At 49.3% G+C, this 18,756-nt stretch overlaps 1 protein-coding gene across 1 annotated transcript; it reads left to right on the top strand.

Moving 5' to 3' along the window:
• Positions 1 to 414: 414 nt before the first annotated feature.
• Positions 415 to 7,384, top strand: HAND1 (heart and neural crest derivatives expressed 1). Its single transcript, XM_060238834.1, has 2 exons — positions 415 to 1,320; positions 7,234 to 7,384. The coding sequence occupies exons 1-2, from the start codon at positions 415 to 417 to the stop codon at positions 7,333 to 7,335; spliced, it is 1,008 nt and encodes a 335-aa protein (XP_060094817.1). The 3' UTR covers positions 7,336 to 7,384.
• The last annotated feature ends 11,372 nt before the right edge of the window (positions 7,385 to 18,756 follow it).

An 18,756-nucleotide genomic window follows, 5' to 3' on the forward strand; every position in this document is an offset into this window, starting at 1 on the left:
AGTCCTATGGTCCATAGGATTCAAAGGCCACTGACTCCCGAGTGAGCGCGCACGTCTACTGGGCGAGTGAGTTGCACTAGGACATAGTGGGGAAAGCGTGCTTAGGTTGTCGTGCGATCCCTAACTTGGGAGTACACTTCTTGAACGCTTACTTCAGAGCAAAATCAGGACTGCCCGAATGATTGGGTTGATCCATATTGTCCTCAGGACTAGGATGGGGTTGAGGGGAATTCTCCTAAAGGCTCCCCGGAGTTGGAGATTTTGTAGGATTCGTGGCCGGCTTCGAGGAGCTGGCAGCGGCTCTGGGGTCACCACGCCGGATCCCTTTCCTCCTCTTCCGTCCTCCTAGTTTCAGGCGCCCTCCGAACCTCATGGCAACGCAGAAGCCGACGCTTAATCCGGCCTCTGGACAGGATGGATCCAGGCGCTGCGGAAGGGCCGGGCCGGCTGGCCAGCCCAGGAAGGGAGCGCGGGCGCGTCGTCCGAGGGACCGAGGCGTGCCGGGAGGATCGGGCGGCGGGGTGGGCGCCGCGGCAGCAGCAGCTCTGGGCGGCCGCAGGAGCGCCAGGCCTCCTCCCCTCCCCTCCCCTCCCCTCGGCGGGCCGCGTGACATCAAAGGGCCGGCGGGCGTATAAAGGGGCTGGCGAGGGGGCCGGCCTTCTAGAAAGCTGGAGCAAGGCGGCGCCGGCTGGACGCGCCTCGGGGCCGAGGCCGCCCTGGAGCCATGAACGTGGTGGGCGGCTACCCGGGCCACCCGCACCCGGCGCTGCTCCACGAGCCCTTCCTCTTCCGCCGCCGCCGCCGCCCCCGCCGCGCTGCTTCCCGCCGGCCGAGCGTCCCTTCGCCCCGGGATGGCTGCTGAGCGCCGCCGCCGCCGCCGAGCTCTCCCCGCAGCCCCCGCCGCCGCCGCCGCCGCCTCCCGCTGAGCTGCTCTGCGCCGCCGCCGCCGCCGCTGCTGCTGGGCTGGGCCCTTCGTCGGCATCGCCCGGCTCGTCTTACGGCAGCAGCCCGCCCGAGGGCCTAGGGGGGCGGCGGCGGCGGGCGGGCGGGCCGGCGGCGGCGGGGGCGGCGGCGGCGGGCGGGCCGCGCAAGGAGCGGCGGCGGACCGAGAGCCTGAACAGCGCCTTCGCCGAGCTGCGCGAGTGCATCCCCAACGTGCCGGCCGACACCAAGCTGTCGAAGATCAAGACGCTGCGCCTCGCCACCAGCTACATCGCCTACCTCATGGAGGTGCTGGCCAAGGACCGGCCGGCCGCCGAGGGCTTCAAGGCCGAGCTCAAGAAGGCCGAGCCCCGCGACGCCAAGAGGAAGCGCGACCCGGTAAAGCGGCGCGGGAGGGAGGGGGGGGGGGAAGAGAGAGGCCGCGGGGGGGGGCGCTGGAGTCTGCTGCAGGCGGCGGGGGGGGGAGTCGTTCTCAGCCGGGGGGTGGGCGTCATGGGCCGTCTGTGCTGGCCCTGCTGACTGCAGCGCACGCAAGGGCCCGCTTCGCCTCTCTCCCTGCCCAGGGCGTCGATCCTGCCGGGCTCCTGAGCTACAAGCTGAATGAAAGGACAGCCGGGGAAAGTTCGGGGTTCCCTGAGATGGTCCTGATGGCAGCGTTTGGGCTTGGGATCTCGCCTTGAAGAGGAAAGCCCTCGCCTGCCTTTCCTCAACGATGTAGGAGCTGGCTAGGGTGATTCGAAAAGGGGACCTCCTGCTCTTTAGGAGGACAGCGCGCTCCGGATTATTCCGTTCCTGGGTCCTCTTTGAGCCCCTGAAGAGGGAGGGAGGGAGGGAGGGAGGGAATGGCGGTTAGAGCGAGCTTTGGGGTCCTCTCGGAAGACGCAGCAGCTCTGAGATTCTTCATACCCCACAAGTCCTTTGGCAGTGGCCCAGTTCTCAATGGAAACACCGGCGCAGAAGGTGTCAACCTGTTTGTCCCGGAAGCCTTAGATGCTGGGATTGCGGAATTGGCACAACCGTGTCTAGGCTGTAGCCCTCCAGGCTGTCGGAGGAAGAGTGATGTGGCGGGAGGAAGAAACATCCTTGCATGTAGATGCGGAGGCAGGCAATGGCAAACCACCTCTGGTCGCCGTCAGCCAGCTGTGACTTGAGGGCACTTTCCTCCACCGCTACATAAACAAAACTAGCATGTCCGTGACCTGCTAGTTCCTCCTGTGCAAGATACTAGTTTTGAAAAGCTGGTCAGATCCCAGAGGGACAAACCAGGCCCCACTGTGTGAACTGCCGGGTCTGGGGAAACTGGTTGTTCTTCCACAGGGTGGACATTTGGACGGAACACATCCATTTTTTGCCATGGCCGGGCAATAAGCAGGATTGGTGTCTGTCGTCTTCCAAATGCTTTCAGAGCGCCTGTTCCTAACCATGCTGTGTGTGTGTGTTGGGGGGGGGGGGCGTAATTTGAGTTGGATTTACAACCAAGTAAATGAGGCGTTTTGACAGATCTGAAATCCATGGGATTTAAAAGCGGAATGCCAGCCTCTAAGAATTCAGTAGGGAGTCGCAACTCATAGGTAGAAGCGGGGTTTTAGTCAATGAAAGCCAAACCTGTTTTTTTGGGGGGGGGGGTGGGGTTAGAAAAATTAAAAACAAAATGTAAATCCAAAACTCTGACTGCTGGCCGAGTAGGATTTCAGCGGGTTCTTTCTGCGAAATGCGCTAGCCCTTCGGTTTTGACTTGGAGGTCAAGGCCAATGCTACCCACGAAATGCCCGTGGGGCAGAAGTGCCCGTGGTGGCTTCTAAGGCGGGTGGCTTGAGGTGGTTTCTAGGACGGGCAGAGTTCCTCTCAGCGGAATAAAGGAAGGCGAGGGCAGGGGGACTCCCGCTGACCCCACACCAGAACCAGGGAGGCAGCAAACCTTCGACGCTCGCGGAGCCTTCCCGTCCTCCGGAACCAGCCTTGTCCCTTCTGGGAGATGCCGGATTTAGCAATAAGCCTTGGACCCAAAGAAAGCCGCGGCGTGCCTTGGACCTTGGGCCCTCCTTTCTCCACCCGCCTGATCCCCCCTTCATCCCCTCGGGTGGGGCTGCTCCGGGGAGCCCTTCCAGAGGCTCACAAGGCAGTTGCAGTGGAAGCGCTGGGGCTTCCTTCCTTGGGGATCTTGGCTCAGCCGAGGCGGGTCAGCTAAGCAAAATCTGAACAGGAGAGGAAACTGTTCTCGTCTGTCTCCGGGAAAGGAGCCTGGCTCCTCCGGCTGAGGCCAGGCAGCAGGCTGGCTCTGCGGGCACGGCAGCTGACAAGCGTTGCCGGAGGCCTGGGTCGTGAAAGGCAGTTTGGGAGGAATGGGAAGATCCGGAGAGGTTAGAACAAGGGGCGATGCCTGCGGTCCTCTGCACATCTGCGCGCGAGGATGGCGCGGGGAACCAAGGCAGGGGGGGGGGTCCCAGGAACCGTGCCCGAGCTAGTCCCACTTGCAGGCCTGGGGCTCCAGCCGGCCCAGTGGGGGTCGCAGGCCTCATCCCTTTATGCCGTCATCTCCCACCCCCAAGGATTTATATGCCAGCAAATCCTCATCGAACACACACCATTTAGAAATAACCTGGTCGACTTTGCAATAAAAACATGGGGGCCAAAGAGGGAGTCGACCCCCGCCCCCTTCAGATCACATAGAATTATTATTATTTTTGGTTTACTGCAAGATACTAAATATTAACCACATAAATACTCTTAAAATGTACGGAGGGTGAAGTTTGGTTTTGGCAGATAAATTCTGAAGCCATCAGCAGGCTTCGGAACTTCCTTGCCAGCTCCCCCCCCGCCCCCCCGCCGCCGCCAGTTCCTATAAAAGGGCGCTCGGAAGGCAGCCTAGGGCCTCAGGCCGATGCGCACCTTCTTGGAAGGAGGGCTGCAATCTTTAAGGGGCACTTTCCCCAGGAGCCAGTCCCGTTGAATAACATGGAGCTTATTGCTGAGAAGACTTGCCTAGGGCTACTCCCTAAATCCAACTTCGGGGCGGTCAACTTCTGAGTAAACCTGCTTCTTTCTCCCACGCGGCGTCCTTCGTGGCAGGAGAAGTGGGGCGGGGGGGAGAGCTTTCCGATCTGAACTGGGAAGGGGCGCTGGTCGTCCCCTTAATGTTATCCGCAGAGGGGGCCCTTTCAGGAGGGCGGCTCACCCCCTTGTGTGGCACATTCAGTGAATAGTCGGCAGTCTTCCCCATGTCGGGTTTGCCTCTGGCGGATCCTTCTTTTGGCCCGGCGTAGCCCATCTTGCTTTATTCTCCGGCCCAAACGGTTGGACGAAACAGAGGCTGCCGATCGGAGGTGAACGAATGGGCAGAACTGCTTGACATTCTGGCAGGAAACCGGCCTGGGATCGGCCTCCGTTTTCTTGGCCGACCCAAACGACACTCACTAGAGAGCAGATTAACACCGTTCCTTGAAAGGTGCGCGTTTATTTATAAACATGCCTTGCTGCGGGAAATGGTGTTTGCATTTTTGATACCTTAGCCTCTATTGTGCTGAATATCACGTCCAAAAATCTGACTTCTATTCTGTTCTGTTCGTATGAAATCTGTAAAGTGGTTGGTTCCGTCTCTGTCAATCACACAACAGGGCCACCCACAGAGAGTCTTATGGGGTCTTTACCTATTGGGGGATTCCCCAGCTGTGATCTCCCCCCCCCAAAAAAAAACCCGCGCCGGCGCGCGCGCACACACAGACGAAGCCCTCCTTAAATGTTCCCGGGGGGGGGGGCGTTCAGCCTGATGAGGGCTGAAAATTCCCCAGAAGGGATGGAATGCTGAGAATCCCTTGGCGGGGGCGGCGGCGGGGCGGGGGGGGGGAGGCCTAGTGGATACTCGAGAGGGGGGTAGAGACTGGGCGAAGGGGGACTTTCGGCCCTTGGCTTCTGGTGCTTGGTTTAGGCTTAAGCACCTTCCCTTCATTCAGAAATGAAGGCTCAGCTGCCTGTATCTGCGAGTCTTCAGATGTCGCGTTTCCTTCCCTGCTCCCAGAACCTGGTCTTAGCCCAGCTAGCTGCCAATTCCCGCAGCAAGTCAGGAGGCGCCTGCTTCTCTCCAGCAGTGTAGAATCCTCCTGAGCCTGGCCTAGAATCGAACAAGGGCTGCGGTGAAAACGTTGTGGAAGCGACGTCACCCCAGAGCCGGAAACGACTGGCGCTTGCACAGGGGACCTTTCCTTGAGCTTTTTTAGTGGGCGGCCAAAATATAATCGCCTCTTTCTGCAGGCAGCCGCTCTGGACTGAAAGGCCCCGAATTGTGGCGCTGCTACCCTTGGAGCGCCTTGAACAAAAATCGCGAGTCGCTTCCAGAAGTTTCTTTACAAATTCCTTCACTCCGATTTTTCTTGGTTCCTACCCTCTCACCTTTCCATATCGTTTTTAACTCTGGAAGCCCAATACGCCAATGTTGAGGAGAAAAACCACTTCAGCCCTTTACTTTTTTCGCTTCTTGCATCAGGAATGGGCTTTAAATACTTCACTTTCTGAACCTGAATAAAAAGGAGGAGGGGATGGGAAACTGGGCCTGAGGAAGGAAGAATCGCTTGGCCAAGGGAGCTACGACTCTTGCAAACTTATACCCTGAAAATCTGGTTGGTCTCCAAGGTGCTATTGAACTCGATCCTAGCTTGGAAGAGGTATCTTTTCCAGCTCCTTCCTCCTTTCTCCGTGGACAGATCTCGGGGTGGGGAAATCTTCTCGAGGAGAAAAATCAACTCCGCATTTTGAGTGTTTTTGGCTGTGATTCCCCCCCCCCCTTCCCGCCGAGACGACAGATTTCAAAAAGCCAAAATAAAGAAATAATTAAAAAAAAAAACCACTCCCAAATGCAGAAATCACATTGAGAGCTGGGGGAGTATTTCTCTGTTCCCACTCCTGGGTAACAGGGGATCGATCCCCAGCATTGAACAAGAACCGCTCAGCGCTCTGACCTGTCCCTTCTTCGAAGGCTAGGCTGCTCGCTGATAGGGCCCGATCCACAAGACATTTCAATGAATCGAATAAGGGCGAAGCCGATTAGACTTCCCTCGCTCTCCACCTACCATCTTCGAGCCTTCCTGGAATGTGGCTAAAACTGTGAAATGGTGGTGGTGGGGAGGCATAATCCTCCGGAGCCGAAATGAATCTATCAAGCTTCTGTTATGATTTGCCACAGGGGCCTTTTACGAATAACAGACATTTTGCGTGTCTGATGTCTTCGCCCCAAACAACCTCTGGGTGACAATTTCGCGAGGCTGTTACTGAGCGCCATGACTTTTCTTGCACTGAGCCACATCAGTCAAATTCGAGCTGTGATTCCGTTGCAGTGACCGGCTTTGTTAATTGAACGTTCCCTTCAAGGTTCTTTCCTCCTGACTTCCGCGAATCCTCCTTCCTTGCAAAAAGAAAAGAACCCCATGAATCAGGTCAGAAGTCCCACACGCAGTTCTATCTCTTCGTTTTGGGAGCATTCCCAAAATTATTGCTATATCCTGGGGAGGTGGGGAAGGAGAGAAGATTTTTCTCCCCTTAAACAAATGGTCTAGTTAAAAACAAAACACCCTGGGGGGGAGGTGGAAATAGTTTTACAAAGCTATACTTATGCGTTTACACATTTCAAGAGCCTGTATAAACCACTTATTATTTATTCAGCTCTTTTGGTCAAACTGAACAGAATCAGCTTGGCAATTAAGAGGCTCATAACGAGCGTAATTTAGTGGAGGGCTCGGCTGTATTTACCAAAACAGAGCCTTCGATATTTATAAAAGCGCCGGCAAATAAAGGCCAGAAATTTATTGCCTTCCGACTGATAATCTAATGGCCATAAACAGAGGAACAATTCTGGAGTCTTATTTACAACCCTGCGGGTGAAATTTACAAACAATGGCATCGGCTACCCAAAAGCTGACTTGTGCAGGCGCAAAACAGAAGTAGTTCTGTTTCCCTTGTATCTTTATTACAACGAATTGTCCTTTTTTCTTTCTTTTTTTTGTAAACTGATTACTATTGACGCTGCAATCAAATTGATGATGGATACTGAGAGTAATAAAGACGGGCTGAAAATTCATGCTGGTTTAGAAATTAATCTCGTGGACTTTAGTGAGACTTGTAAGTGTGGGTAGGATATCTGTCTCCCTGTTTAGATCCACGGCAGCCTGCTCTGGCCGGATCTGGTATTATTTATTATTTCTTTCATGATGATGATTGCGATTGCCTTGTTGGATTGATTTTGAATTGCTTTTCCTTCAAAAATGATCTCTTTCCTGGTGTTTGTTGTTTCCCCTCCTGCAGCAGTCGGAGGCCTACTCTCACTCTTTAGGCCACGGAGAGAAAAGGCTTAAGGGCAGGACTGGCTGGCCTCAGCAGGTCTGGGCGCTGGAACTGAACCAATGAAACCGGGAAAGAACGAACTCGACCCACACTCTCACACACACCGCGCCCCACAAAGCCGATCTCTGAAGAAGAAGAAGAAGGAGGAGAAGGAGAGGTTGCGCCCCCCCCCCCGCCCCCGGCTCTCTCTCCTGCAGCCTCGGAGTGTGTGAGCCGCCCTCAGCTGATGATCATGTGCAATGTGGAGGCTGCAGAGGTGCCGGAGCGGAGGGTGTTGCTGAACCCAGGCGGTGGAAGAGGAAGGAGGAAGGAGAGCCTCTGCTCCCCCCACCCCCACCCCGCCAGCTCCGCGAAGGCCGGCAGGAAGCCAAGCGCTCTCCACACCCTGATCCCGACAGCCCGCTCCCATAGCTGGAAGCTCCTGGGGAACCGAAAGGGATTTTGAATGTGTTTGTAAGGAATCAGGGTGTCACTGACTGACTGACGTGTACAGACTGCGCGGCCTTTCAAGGGTCCCGCCTTGAAATCTCCTTGTGTTGCACAAAGACTGAAGGTCGTTGGGACCCAGAGCCGGGGACTTGGAAGGGAAGCCCGCTGAGCTCGGTGGGACTGGCTGCCCGGCGGTGCCTGCCTGGGGAATCGCCTCTTCTCCACCACGGCTCTTGGCGCGCGGGCTTGGGAGAGGTCGCGGCCCCCACTGGCTCCCAGGGTCATTTGCCTCCACCTAAGGGTGGCGTCTCGTGTCTCTTGCACTCCTTTTGAACGTCATCACCGTTGCGATGCTGCTCTGTCAGCGTCCTTCCAGCGCTCGACCCCCAGTCCAGTTTCCAAGTCCCACTGAGACCAATGGGGTCAGTAAGTTTTCGCCAGTAATGATTTTACAGCCTTACTTGGGTGTAAGTTAAATCCCATCTCTGAGCAGGGCCCAACCTACGTTCCTTTTCCTACCGATTTCAGCGTTAAAGCAGGTGCCTCGTTCCCTACAACTGAAAGCAAGGCCGGATCCATTCTGTTGATTTCAGCAGGACCAGCTGGCCAGTCCCCTGCCCAAAGTCCCCTTTTGTAGCGGTGGGCTCCTTGCTTGGGTATAAAATTAAACTTGCCTCATTCAGGGCTCAGTTCCACGGGCTCTATGTTAACAAGGTTGTGGATTATTACTAGAAGATACCAGAAGTTTTGCCTAGGCTTGGTAGTTTCCTTCGTTTCCTCCAGGCCAAATACCTCTGGCTTGCTTTAGAAATGACATTTAGATTTTAGACAGATGCATCACGCCAAAAGGGCAGGATCCTGAATCGGAACCACAGCAGGATCAGCGCGGCCATGAGGCACAGTTGCCAGTCCCCCGGGGTTCCATTTTGACCTATTGGTGAAGATCTGAAAATGCACTCGAAGAGATTGTTACAGAGGAAGAGGTTGGGTTTTCTTGAACTTTGAATGGTTTTATTTCCGTTCATTTCTTTTCTCCAGCAGTTTTGGGGATGGCTTCTGCAGTTCCCTGGGGGAAAGATATTGGCATGGTCCTGCCAAGGTTAAGTATTTTTTAAAAATGCATTGATTTCAGCCATAGAGGTAAGCCCATGCTTAAATTGCTCCTTGAAATCAATGGGACTAAAGCTATATCACCGAGGCTGGGTCAAGCCTGATATTATCATTTGTTTTCATGTAAATAAACACAAGACATCTGTCTCTTCCCTTTGACCTGATTTTCCTCCCCTGCCCTTCCCAAATGTTGTTGAAAATTTTTTTAATGTATTTAAACTACCTAAGTGGGTGCATTTGATACATTTCTTATACTGGGTTTTCTACCTCAAATCTGTATGACCACTTGCTAAGAGAACAGGTTTGCCAAGCCAAATATTTATGTGGAGTAAAAATAATAATAATAATAATAAACAAAAGCTTTATGAAAACAGAGTCTCTCTCTTTCCCCTTTCCCTCAATCAAATAGAATCTCTGTCGGGTGCAACAATCTGTTTTGCTTCTTGCATCACAAGAATGGGACTGCCAAGGAAAGCTGCCTAGATCCAAGCACCAGGAACATACCCAAAGCCAAAGCCACAATAGAACTAGAGTGGCAAACTGTTAAGCACCACTGATTCCAATAATGGGACTGAAAAAGTCCCTGTTTTGTATCATTCCCCAGTCCATAAACCCAGAAAGGTATAATTCCCCAGAAAGGTATCATCCTGAGCACTCTCTGTTGTTATTGTTAGCTGCTAGTGCTACATTCTAAATATGCATTAGTATTGTGAGAGAAAAATTGTGGTTGCTGTTACGGGCCTGATAGTGTAGCAGTAGAAGACAGACACATTCCACCCTGTTAAAGGCTAGTATGGGGTTTAAATATGGTTTTATCCCGAATGTAAGCTCTCATTTGGGAGTAAACCCTATTGAAGATGACAGAATTTATTTTTAGACAAATATGGACCATGATCCACCCACCATTTTATACACACAGATTACATGCTTAAACATTTAGCACTAAAGAGCAGTTAGATTTCAGTGTGAGAGATGCAATAATATATGTGGGTGTGCTTTTACTTCCTGTTGATTTCAACAGAAGTTGAAGCCTGTACCTCTGCAATCAATTGGACGTATTTATTTATTTAAAACATTTTAAATCTACCTTTCCGCCAAGGTGGTGAACAAAGACACTAAAACAAGCTCAAAAATACATACACCCAGGCCTCATTTTGGGCAGGAGCTCACAGGAGTGGAGCTCTGGGACCTCTAAATTTTATTGTGCTCTTTCTTTCTCTTTCTCTCTCCCCGTCCCCCAATACTTGCTTCTGGGCTCCACTGTTCAAACCCCCTGTGAGAATTCTGCTGAACTCTCTAATATTTTTCCCCACAACTTTCTAATATTCCCCCCCACAAAAATTTAGAAAATAACCAAAACATATAAAACAGACAGATGGAAATTTCATCTCGTCACTGTGGCCACATAGAAGAAAGTAATTTAAAAAGTATGATAGTAAGGTTTTATTATAACAATTATAATCCAAGAAGCATTTTAATGTAGATGCTGAGCTGATATAATTTAGTACACCTTCCAGTGATGTCAGGGGTGTGTGGCATATGCAAATGAGTTCTGCTAGTGAGCTCCGGAACCTCTATTTCTTTGAAATGATCCTTGCAAAATGCATGCTTAATGCATAATGCATGCATGTGTTTTTATAATGAACAATTAAAACAATACGTGGACACATAGATGCAGGAAAAAGAAGGCGGGTCACTGAGGGAATTTCAAACTTAACAGAAAAGTCTTCACCCACCGGCTGGCGGAGGACAAGAACAGAAGGGGACAGAGAAACCTCTGTGGGGAGGGAATTATGTTGTTTTGGTGCCATGGTTATCAGTCCTTTCTGGGGTTGCCACCATCTAGTTTCAGACGTTAGGACTGCATAAGGCATAAAAGTGCTTAATTTTACCCCCTCCCCCTTCTTTAGGGAGGGCGGCATGGTATAGCCTGATCTCATCAGATCTCAGAAGCTAAACAGGGTCAGTACTTGGAGTGGAGACCAGCAAGGCAGACTGCAGAGGAAAGCAATGACAAACTACCTCTGATCTCACTTGCCGTGAAAGTCTCCTGCTGGGGTCACTTCAGCTGTGACTTGATGGCACTTTACATACACACCTGTATGTTTAGTCTTTTAATTGTTGCTTAGTGTACTGATTGCCAATTTGCTGTGCACAATCCCCCCCCCCCACACACATTACAGGCAGCTAGAATTGCATCTCCATGATATGTAAAATGTATGTGCACCATATAGTAGTAGTCATATATTACTCTAAGCATAATTACTCAAGGGTGCCTGCATAGACATGCATAGCTGTACATGGAATGAAAGACTACTCAGAGCCCCAATTCATCTCTCAGTTTTACCTGAGGGAAGAGGATCCTTAAGGATTAATGCAGCAAGTCAAACCTTTCCCATTGATTCTAAATAAAAGGTCAGCACAGTACAATTGTTTGCCTCTTCTTGGAGTTGCATTACCCACCTTGGAATAAAAAAGCATGACAGTACCTAAAGGTGAAAACTTCTCCAAAATAACTGCTGCACTGTGAGCATCCAAGATCAGCAAGGGGTCCAGCACTGTGACTTTCCTCCTTCAAGGGCTAATAGGTACATACCAGAAACAGGTGCAATACAGCACCACAATTAAGAAGGTGGAAGCTTGCATTTGTGTTCCATATACCTGGTAAATTTACAGATACACATTTTAGTTTCTTTTCCTAAGAGGAAATTTAGGAGCAGTCTCCATTCTGCTAATGCTACTACTCCCCTGGTAAGATCTGGAGCTATCTGCAACAATTAAATCTGATCTAGATGGTAATGACTGCCTTGATGCAAAGATATGAGATTGCTAAATTTTATTTAGCAGTCTGCTCACCAGTAGCATTGCAAGGGCTTGTCAACACTGTGTTCTATATCAGACTTGCTTCACAATGCAACACACCTGCAAGATGCAAATCAGACCTCATGGCTTCAGAAGAGTTGCTTCAGGAAGCACAGTAAGAGCAAAATCAAGGCCCAGTAGACTGGCCAAGAAAGACATGCTCCCTTTGATTTCTTTCCACAATTCTGTGAGCCTGAAGGCCTCTTGGCAGATCATCTGCCTTCAGAAAGTCTGACCTAATGGAAGAACAAGAGCTGAGAGAATGCTGCTTGATAAAAGACAGGCATGTATATATTACATTACAAGCAGATAGACAGAAGTACCCAATGGTGGAAAGACATGTGCATACACAATCCAGCCACCTCAGAGATAAGCATATGTTCTTCTGTAGGTCAAATTCTCCCACCACCAAGAGCTGAGATGCTATTTGAGGAGCATAATATTTATTGCATACACTATGATGAGACCTTTATTGTGGTGGGATTTCCACGCAACCTATGGAAGTCTGTTATGGACAAATGCTTGGACGTAAGGGGATTGGCAGAGAAACAACCCATTGATTTGGTCTAATGACACATGACGTAGCCATTTAAATGAAGTGAAGCAGTCTGGGTACGGTCAGTGCTTGAAATGGAGACCTGGAAACCCCATGTGTGCTACCATAATAGAAGGAAGTCAAGCTATAAATGTAATAAAATTGAAAGTCCTCACAACATATTGTGCTAGATGCAATGGACTGGCATCTAAAAGTATCTTCTCTGGGTGTAAGGGTTGAAGTATATAATGTGGGTTTCATTGGATCCATAAGTGAAAATCCCTCCAGATGTCTCCAGTAGTAGTGGATACCATTGTTATTGGCTACAATCATATACCACAGAAGAATGTCAGAGTTACCACAGGCATAAGACACAAACAGCATAATTAAAGTATATGTGTGGGGAGGCAGTGGTGAAAGGGTTGCTGGTTTCATTGACAGCTCAGTACTCCATCCCCAAAGACTGTGCTCTACCAGCATCCCACAAGTAGCAAAGAAGAAGTGACTTGCCATGACATTATCCAGCAGTTTGCTGTGGTGATGCACTCTTCTGCAAAGGCAAATCTTGCTCCACTAATGGTGGCACAGAAATGGTTTGGGTAATAGTACATTAACAGGAGCCAATAAAGAACACATTTCAAACATGGTCATATATTCGCAGCATGAAGCTGTGCTTTCTGTTCCCTTCCTGCTTAGCTCACCCCTGTACCTTGAGACCACAATGCGATCATTATGTGCATAAAGTCCATAAACTTCTACATAACCCAAGTTGTATCTGCTAGATCAGGTATGAAGTTCCAACCTAGGATCAGCATAGGGGTAGTACATAAACACCTAGTTTCTTTAAATGAAACTAAGTCCTCAGGGCCAGATGAATTGCATCCAAGGGTTCTAAAAGAGTTTGCGGATGTAATTTCTGAGCCTCTGGCTATTATTTTTGAAAATTCTTGGAGAACAGGAGAGGATCCGGAAGATTTGGAGGCGGGCAAATGTTGTCCCCATCTTCAAGAAGGGGAAAAAAGAGGATCCGGGTAACTACCGACACATCAGCTTGACATCTATACCTAGAAAAGTTTTAGAACAAATCATCAAACAGTTAGTCCTGGAACATTTAGAAATAATTGATATGATTACTAAGGGCAAGCATGGTTTTCTCAAGAACAAGTCATGTCAGACTAACCTGATCTCTTTTTTTGAGAAAGTGACTACCTTGCTGGATCAGGGGGATGCTGTAGACGTCATTTATCTTGATTTTAATAAGGCTTTTGATAAGGTTTCACATACAATCCTTGTTGACAAGTTGGTAAAATGTGGTTTGGATCCTGTTACTGTTAGGTGGATCTGTAACTGGTTGACAGATGGCACCCAAAGAGTGCTTGTGAATGGTTCCTCATCCTCTTGGAGAGGAGTGCCTCAGGGATCTGTCTTGGGACCGGTTTTGTCCAACATCTTTATCAATGATTTGGATGAAGGAATAGAGGGAATGCTTATTAAATTTGCAGATGATACTAAATTGGGTGGGGTTGCAAACACAGAAGAAGACAGAAACAGGATACAGGCTAGGCGTCCCAAATCTCCCGCCCTGGCGGGAGAACACTGGATTTTGAGCCTCCTCCCCCGGTCTGCAAATATTCGGAAGCGGGAGGGGGGACGATGCTTCCCCCTCACAGCGCCGGGCCGCCGCCGCCGCAGCAACACCAGGGCCGCACCAACATTTGGAGGCGGGGGTGGGGGGAACTGCTTCCCGCGCTGCCGCCGCGTCAGCTGACCAGAGGGGGAAGCCCCTGCTCCGTTGCTGCTGGCCGCGCTTGGCGCCCGCAGCCACTCCGCAGGCATCGACGGCTCCAGCCGCATTACCACCCCCTGTGCCCTCGCTTCCTACCAGGGGCTGCAGCAGAGCCACTTCAGGAAACCCCTGGCAGAGCGGGCGCTGAGCGGCGACAGGGAAGGGGGGATCGCGTGATGAGGTGGGGAAGGAGGAAGCGAAGGGAGAAGGCCTGGCTGAGGAAGAGGAGAAGGAACCCCCGGCGGCGCCCAAAGGGAGGCCAAGAGGGCCCAACTTTTCTCCCTGCCCCGTTCCCTCTCGTGCTGGCTGGTGCTCCAGACAGGCCGGATTGGCTCGAGGGCTCTTCGCTCGGCTCTCCTGCTAGCGCCTCCCTCCTCGCTTCTGCCACTCACACGCGCCCGCCTGCTTTCGCCCGGCCGGAATCGCCGGCAGCTTCTCCTCAGCTTCCCTCCCACTCCCAGGCCTGGCTCCCTTCAACGCGCCGGCCTTTTCCGCTCGCCTGCCGCTTAGCAATGCCTGCTCCTGGGGAAACATCAGCCTTTTTCTAGGGCGCCAGTCGCTGGGCTTTGGCTTCCCCGCTTTAGCGTCCGCAAATTGCAGGCTCCCCCCCCCCCCCCGGCAGCCTTTGAGTAAAGAGCTGCCAATAGGAAAGGGTTGGTCATCAAAGCCTTTGGGATTTCAGCCAGATGCAGGACCATGGCAGAATGCAGATTTGCATTGGGGGGTGGATCCACATGTCACTTGAGGACTTATCACCAGCTTTAAGAGGGGATTGGATAAAAATATGGAGCAGAGGTCCATCAGTGGCATAATTGTCCATCTTGGAGTTCAATTATGCTTGTCATACCCTTGTTCCTGGCTCCGCCCCCAATGTCTCCTGGCTCCACCCCCAAAGTCTCCTGGCTCCACCCCCAAAGTCCCCAGATATTTCTTGAATTGGACTTGGCAACCCTAATACAGGCTGACAGGCTGGAAAACTGGGCTAAAACCAGTAAAATGAATTTTAACAGGAATAAATGTAAAGTTCTGCATTTAGGTAGGTATGGTTATAGGATGGGGGAGACTAGTCTTACCAGTAGTACGTGCGAAAAGGATCTAGGGGTCTTAGTGGATCATACGTTGAACATGAGTCAACAGTGTGATGCGGTGGCTAAAAAGGCAAATGCAATTTTGGGCTGTATCGACAGAAGTATAGTGTCCAGATCACGTGATGTGATGGTATCGCTTTATTCTGCTCTGGTAAGACCTCACCTGGAGTATTGTGCTCATTTTTGGGCACTGCATTTTAAGAAGGATATAGACAAGCTGGAATGGGTCCAGAGGAGGGCGATTAAGATGGTGAGGGGTCTGGAGGCCAAGTCCTATGAGGAAAGGTTGAAGGAGCTGGGGATGTTTAGCCTGGAGAGGAGGCGGCTGAGTGGTGATATGATTACCATCTTCAAGTACTTGAAGGGCTGTCATATAGAGGATGGTATGGAATTGTTTTCTGTGGCCCTGGAAGGTAGGACCAGAACCAATGGGTTGAAATTAAAAGAATTTCCGGCTCAACATTAGGAAGAACGTCCTGACCGTTATAGTGATTCCTCAGTGGAACAGGCTTTCTCGGGAGGTGGTGGGCTCTCCTTCCTTGGAGGTTTTTAAGCAGAGGCTAGATGGCCATCTGACAGCAATGAAGATCCTGTGAATTTAAGGGGAGGTGTTTGTGAGTTTCCTGCATTGTGCAGGGGGTTGTACTAGATGACCCTAGAGGTCCCTTCCAACTCTATGATTTTATGATTCTATGATCCTGAGCATTCACTGCTTATTAATGTAATTTAATAGAATTGTGGATGCTGCATGCAGAGTCTCAGTCACACTGTTTAAAGTTTTATGTCAACATTTTGTTGGACAGGAAAGAAAAATTACCTACCTATCACAGCACAGAAAAGCTGCACAGTAGTATGAGGTGTGTCTCTTTGATCCTAGAGGCTAACCCTTGCCTTACATCATGTCAACACTTATCCCTGTACAGCTTTAACTCTTGTCAAGACATTTTTCAAAATCTTTGCAATTCTTCTCCACTCACTGTGGCTTAATTAATCCCTGAGAGGGAGTTTCTGTCCCCTCCTTTACTGATCTCAGCCTCTATTTCTCAGGACATGGACATATGGACATTTGTACAATTGGTCTGTTTAGGTAATCCTTCTTTAAAAAATATTCAAAATTGCCACTCAAACCAGTGGGTAAACCAAAGTTATATGGCTGGCTTAAAAGGAGGACAAGAGAGGAGGAAGAGGCCATTATGCAGAAAGTGGTTTAAAAGGATTCCATATCATTTGTTCTCTGTGGTCACCATCCAATGAACCAATAAATATTACTTTTTAATGACCACTGATTTACCAGCACCACTATTAAAACTTCCTCAGTGCCCAAAGAACTTCATGCACATTATTAGTTCTTACCAACAACCCTGTAAGGTAGGTCTGTGTTATCTTTGCATTAGTGATAGAGATTGATAGTTTGCCTCAGGCCACACAATGAAGTAATTACTGTTGAAATTTAGCCAGGAATGTCCAACTAACTGTAAATGCTCTTAACCAATTAAAGCAGACATAATACTCTCAAGCTTTTCCGTACAACCTCGAGGACTAGAAAATTAATTTTGTAATAGATGCTGGGAATGTGCCTTCCACTGTACCTGGTACATGACTAACCATTTGTTCTTAGTGTCTTTATACTTCTATACATTTATACAGTGAAAAGGTAAGCAGGTAGCTCTGCAGGGCTTCAACTTCTCAGTGACTCATCTCTGCACTTACATGTTTGGCCTTTTGGCAAATTATCTTGTCTCCCCCCTTTTCCAAGAACACATTTTCAGAAAGCCACAGTGCCTGCTTGTTGTTTTTTTTGGTATTTATGAGACTGTTTATCTGATTTCAAAGGAGCCAACTCTTATCTCCAAAGCAGCAAGGAAAGGGTTAAATGGAACAGCCCTGTAGACAGCATGGAGCCAAATAAAATACCAATCTGACAAGGGGGGGGGGGAATAGGGGGGAAAAAAGCCAGAATGGGAAAAGCAAGGGGAAGCAAAAATGAAATGAAAGGGGGAGTGCCTTAGGTCCCTGAAACTCCTTTCTCTATGGGCTGGGCTGGGCTGGGCTTAAGAAGGTTCACTATGAAGCAAACATTACTACTGCTTTTTCAACCTAACCTATCTTAAGAGAAGAATTGCCATTGTCCCACCTTTCTGAGAGAAAGGAAAATTACATAAATCCATAGGAGCTTCAGGCTCTGGCCTACTCCAAGAGTTCTTCACATACACACTCAGAAGCTGTGCAAAGGAACCCTTATTCAAAAAAATAGTTGTATGCTGCTTCAGAACTGCAGGTCCTGTTAACACTACAAGACATCTACACAAACATTTCCACTCACTATCACCAAATAGGAGGGCTTGGTGGGATTCCAGGGGAATGTTTTCACATAAGTAAAATATTACCTTATATTTCCTCCAGTCCTGCTGCATTCAAATACCCCATGAAAATGGGGGGTGGGGAGAGGGGAGGGAGGTTACATCTTCTTCTGTGTCCATTTTAGCTGCATGACAAGAAGTCAGATGGCAACTTTCCATTTTTTGAAAACTGAGGCACTATAACTGAAATGTCTCAGTCCTACAAAACTTCAGAGAAACTGCATTTATGTTAAGGACATAATTTAGGAAGACATATATTGCTAGCATTGGAATCTCTCTGTAATTTAAGTAATTATAAGGAGAGGTGGAAGGGAGTTGTATCAGTATAATCTCCATGTCTGCAAATTAGAGGTGCACTTGGGAAAGACAGTTATTTGTTAAATTCGTGGCATTAGCTTTAGTCATTATACATTACCAAAGGGTCATTTTGAAAGATATTCCCTCTCCCATAACCACAGAGAAGTCTTCCACAACTGCCTATGTTGGCTGCTACTGATGGGGGTGGGGAGGGGAGGAAACAGGAGCAACAATCAAAAGGACACTCCTGCCTGCTCAGGGCAGTGCCCTGTTGTTATGGCACCCCAAGTGGCTGGTTCTGTCTCTTGTACAGAAAACCAGCCCTAGTTATCATATTACACAGAGAAAGGTTATAGCTCAGTCCTTCTCATATTGGGCTACTTTTCAGCAAAAAAGGGAATACCGGTAATTACTGTAAGAAAATGTAATTCCTCACCTGCTGGCTGAAGTAGTCTACTCTAGTCCATTCTAGCACCTCAGCACTTTGCCACCTCATTACCACTTCAGGCTGCTACATGTGTAAATCAGGCTAACCCCTCCCCCCATTTCTAATTCAGCCCACTGTATCAAATTGATGAGGTGAGTTGCATGAGAGCAGTTGTGTGAATTCAATATTTATAAGAAAACCAGTCCAGTATGCACTACGACCTTTCAAAGGTTTTATCCCATGTGGCTTCCCAAAAAGGAATGCATAATATACTTATGTTTATTTTTATAATCTCTAGTATACTTCAAGCATAAACTATATAGCAAAGTAAAAAAAGGAAGAGATGTAGGAGATACAAAACAAAGAAGAAAAACATTAACAGTTTCAAGGCCTTGAGAGACACTTTCCAAGATTCCAACAAAGGCAAAGGAAATAAATTTAATTTTAATACCTCAGTGCACTTATAATTGAAAAGCTGCATTAAGATTCAATGTGAGATACTGATGTGAAAGAAATGAAATTAAAGTATTTAGCAAGGTTAGATTACATGGCTATTTGGGGAGAACACCAAGTGACAGAATTTATTATTC

This window comes from Heteronotia binoei, chromosome 5 (genome assembly GCF_032191835.1).
Source record: "Heteronotia binoei isolate CCM8104 ecotype False Entrance Well chromosome 5, APGP_CSIRO_Hbin_v1, whole genome shotgun sequence".
NCBI lineage: Eukaryota > Metazoa > Chordata > Lepidosauria > Squamata > Gekkonidae > Heteronotia > Heteronotia binoei.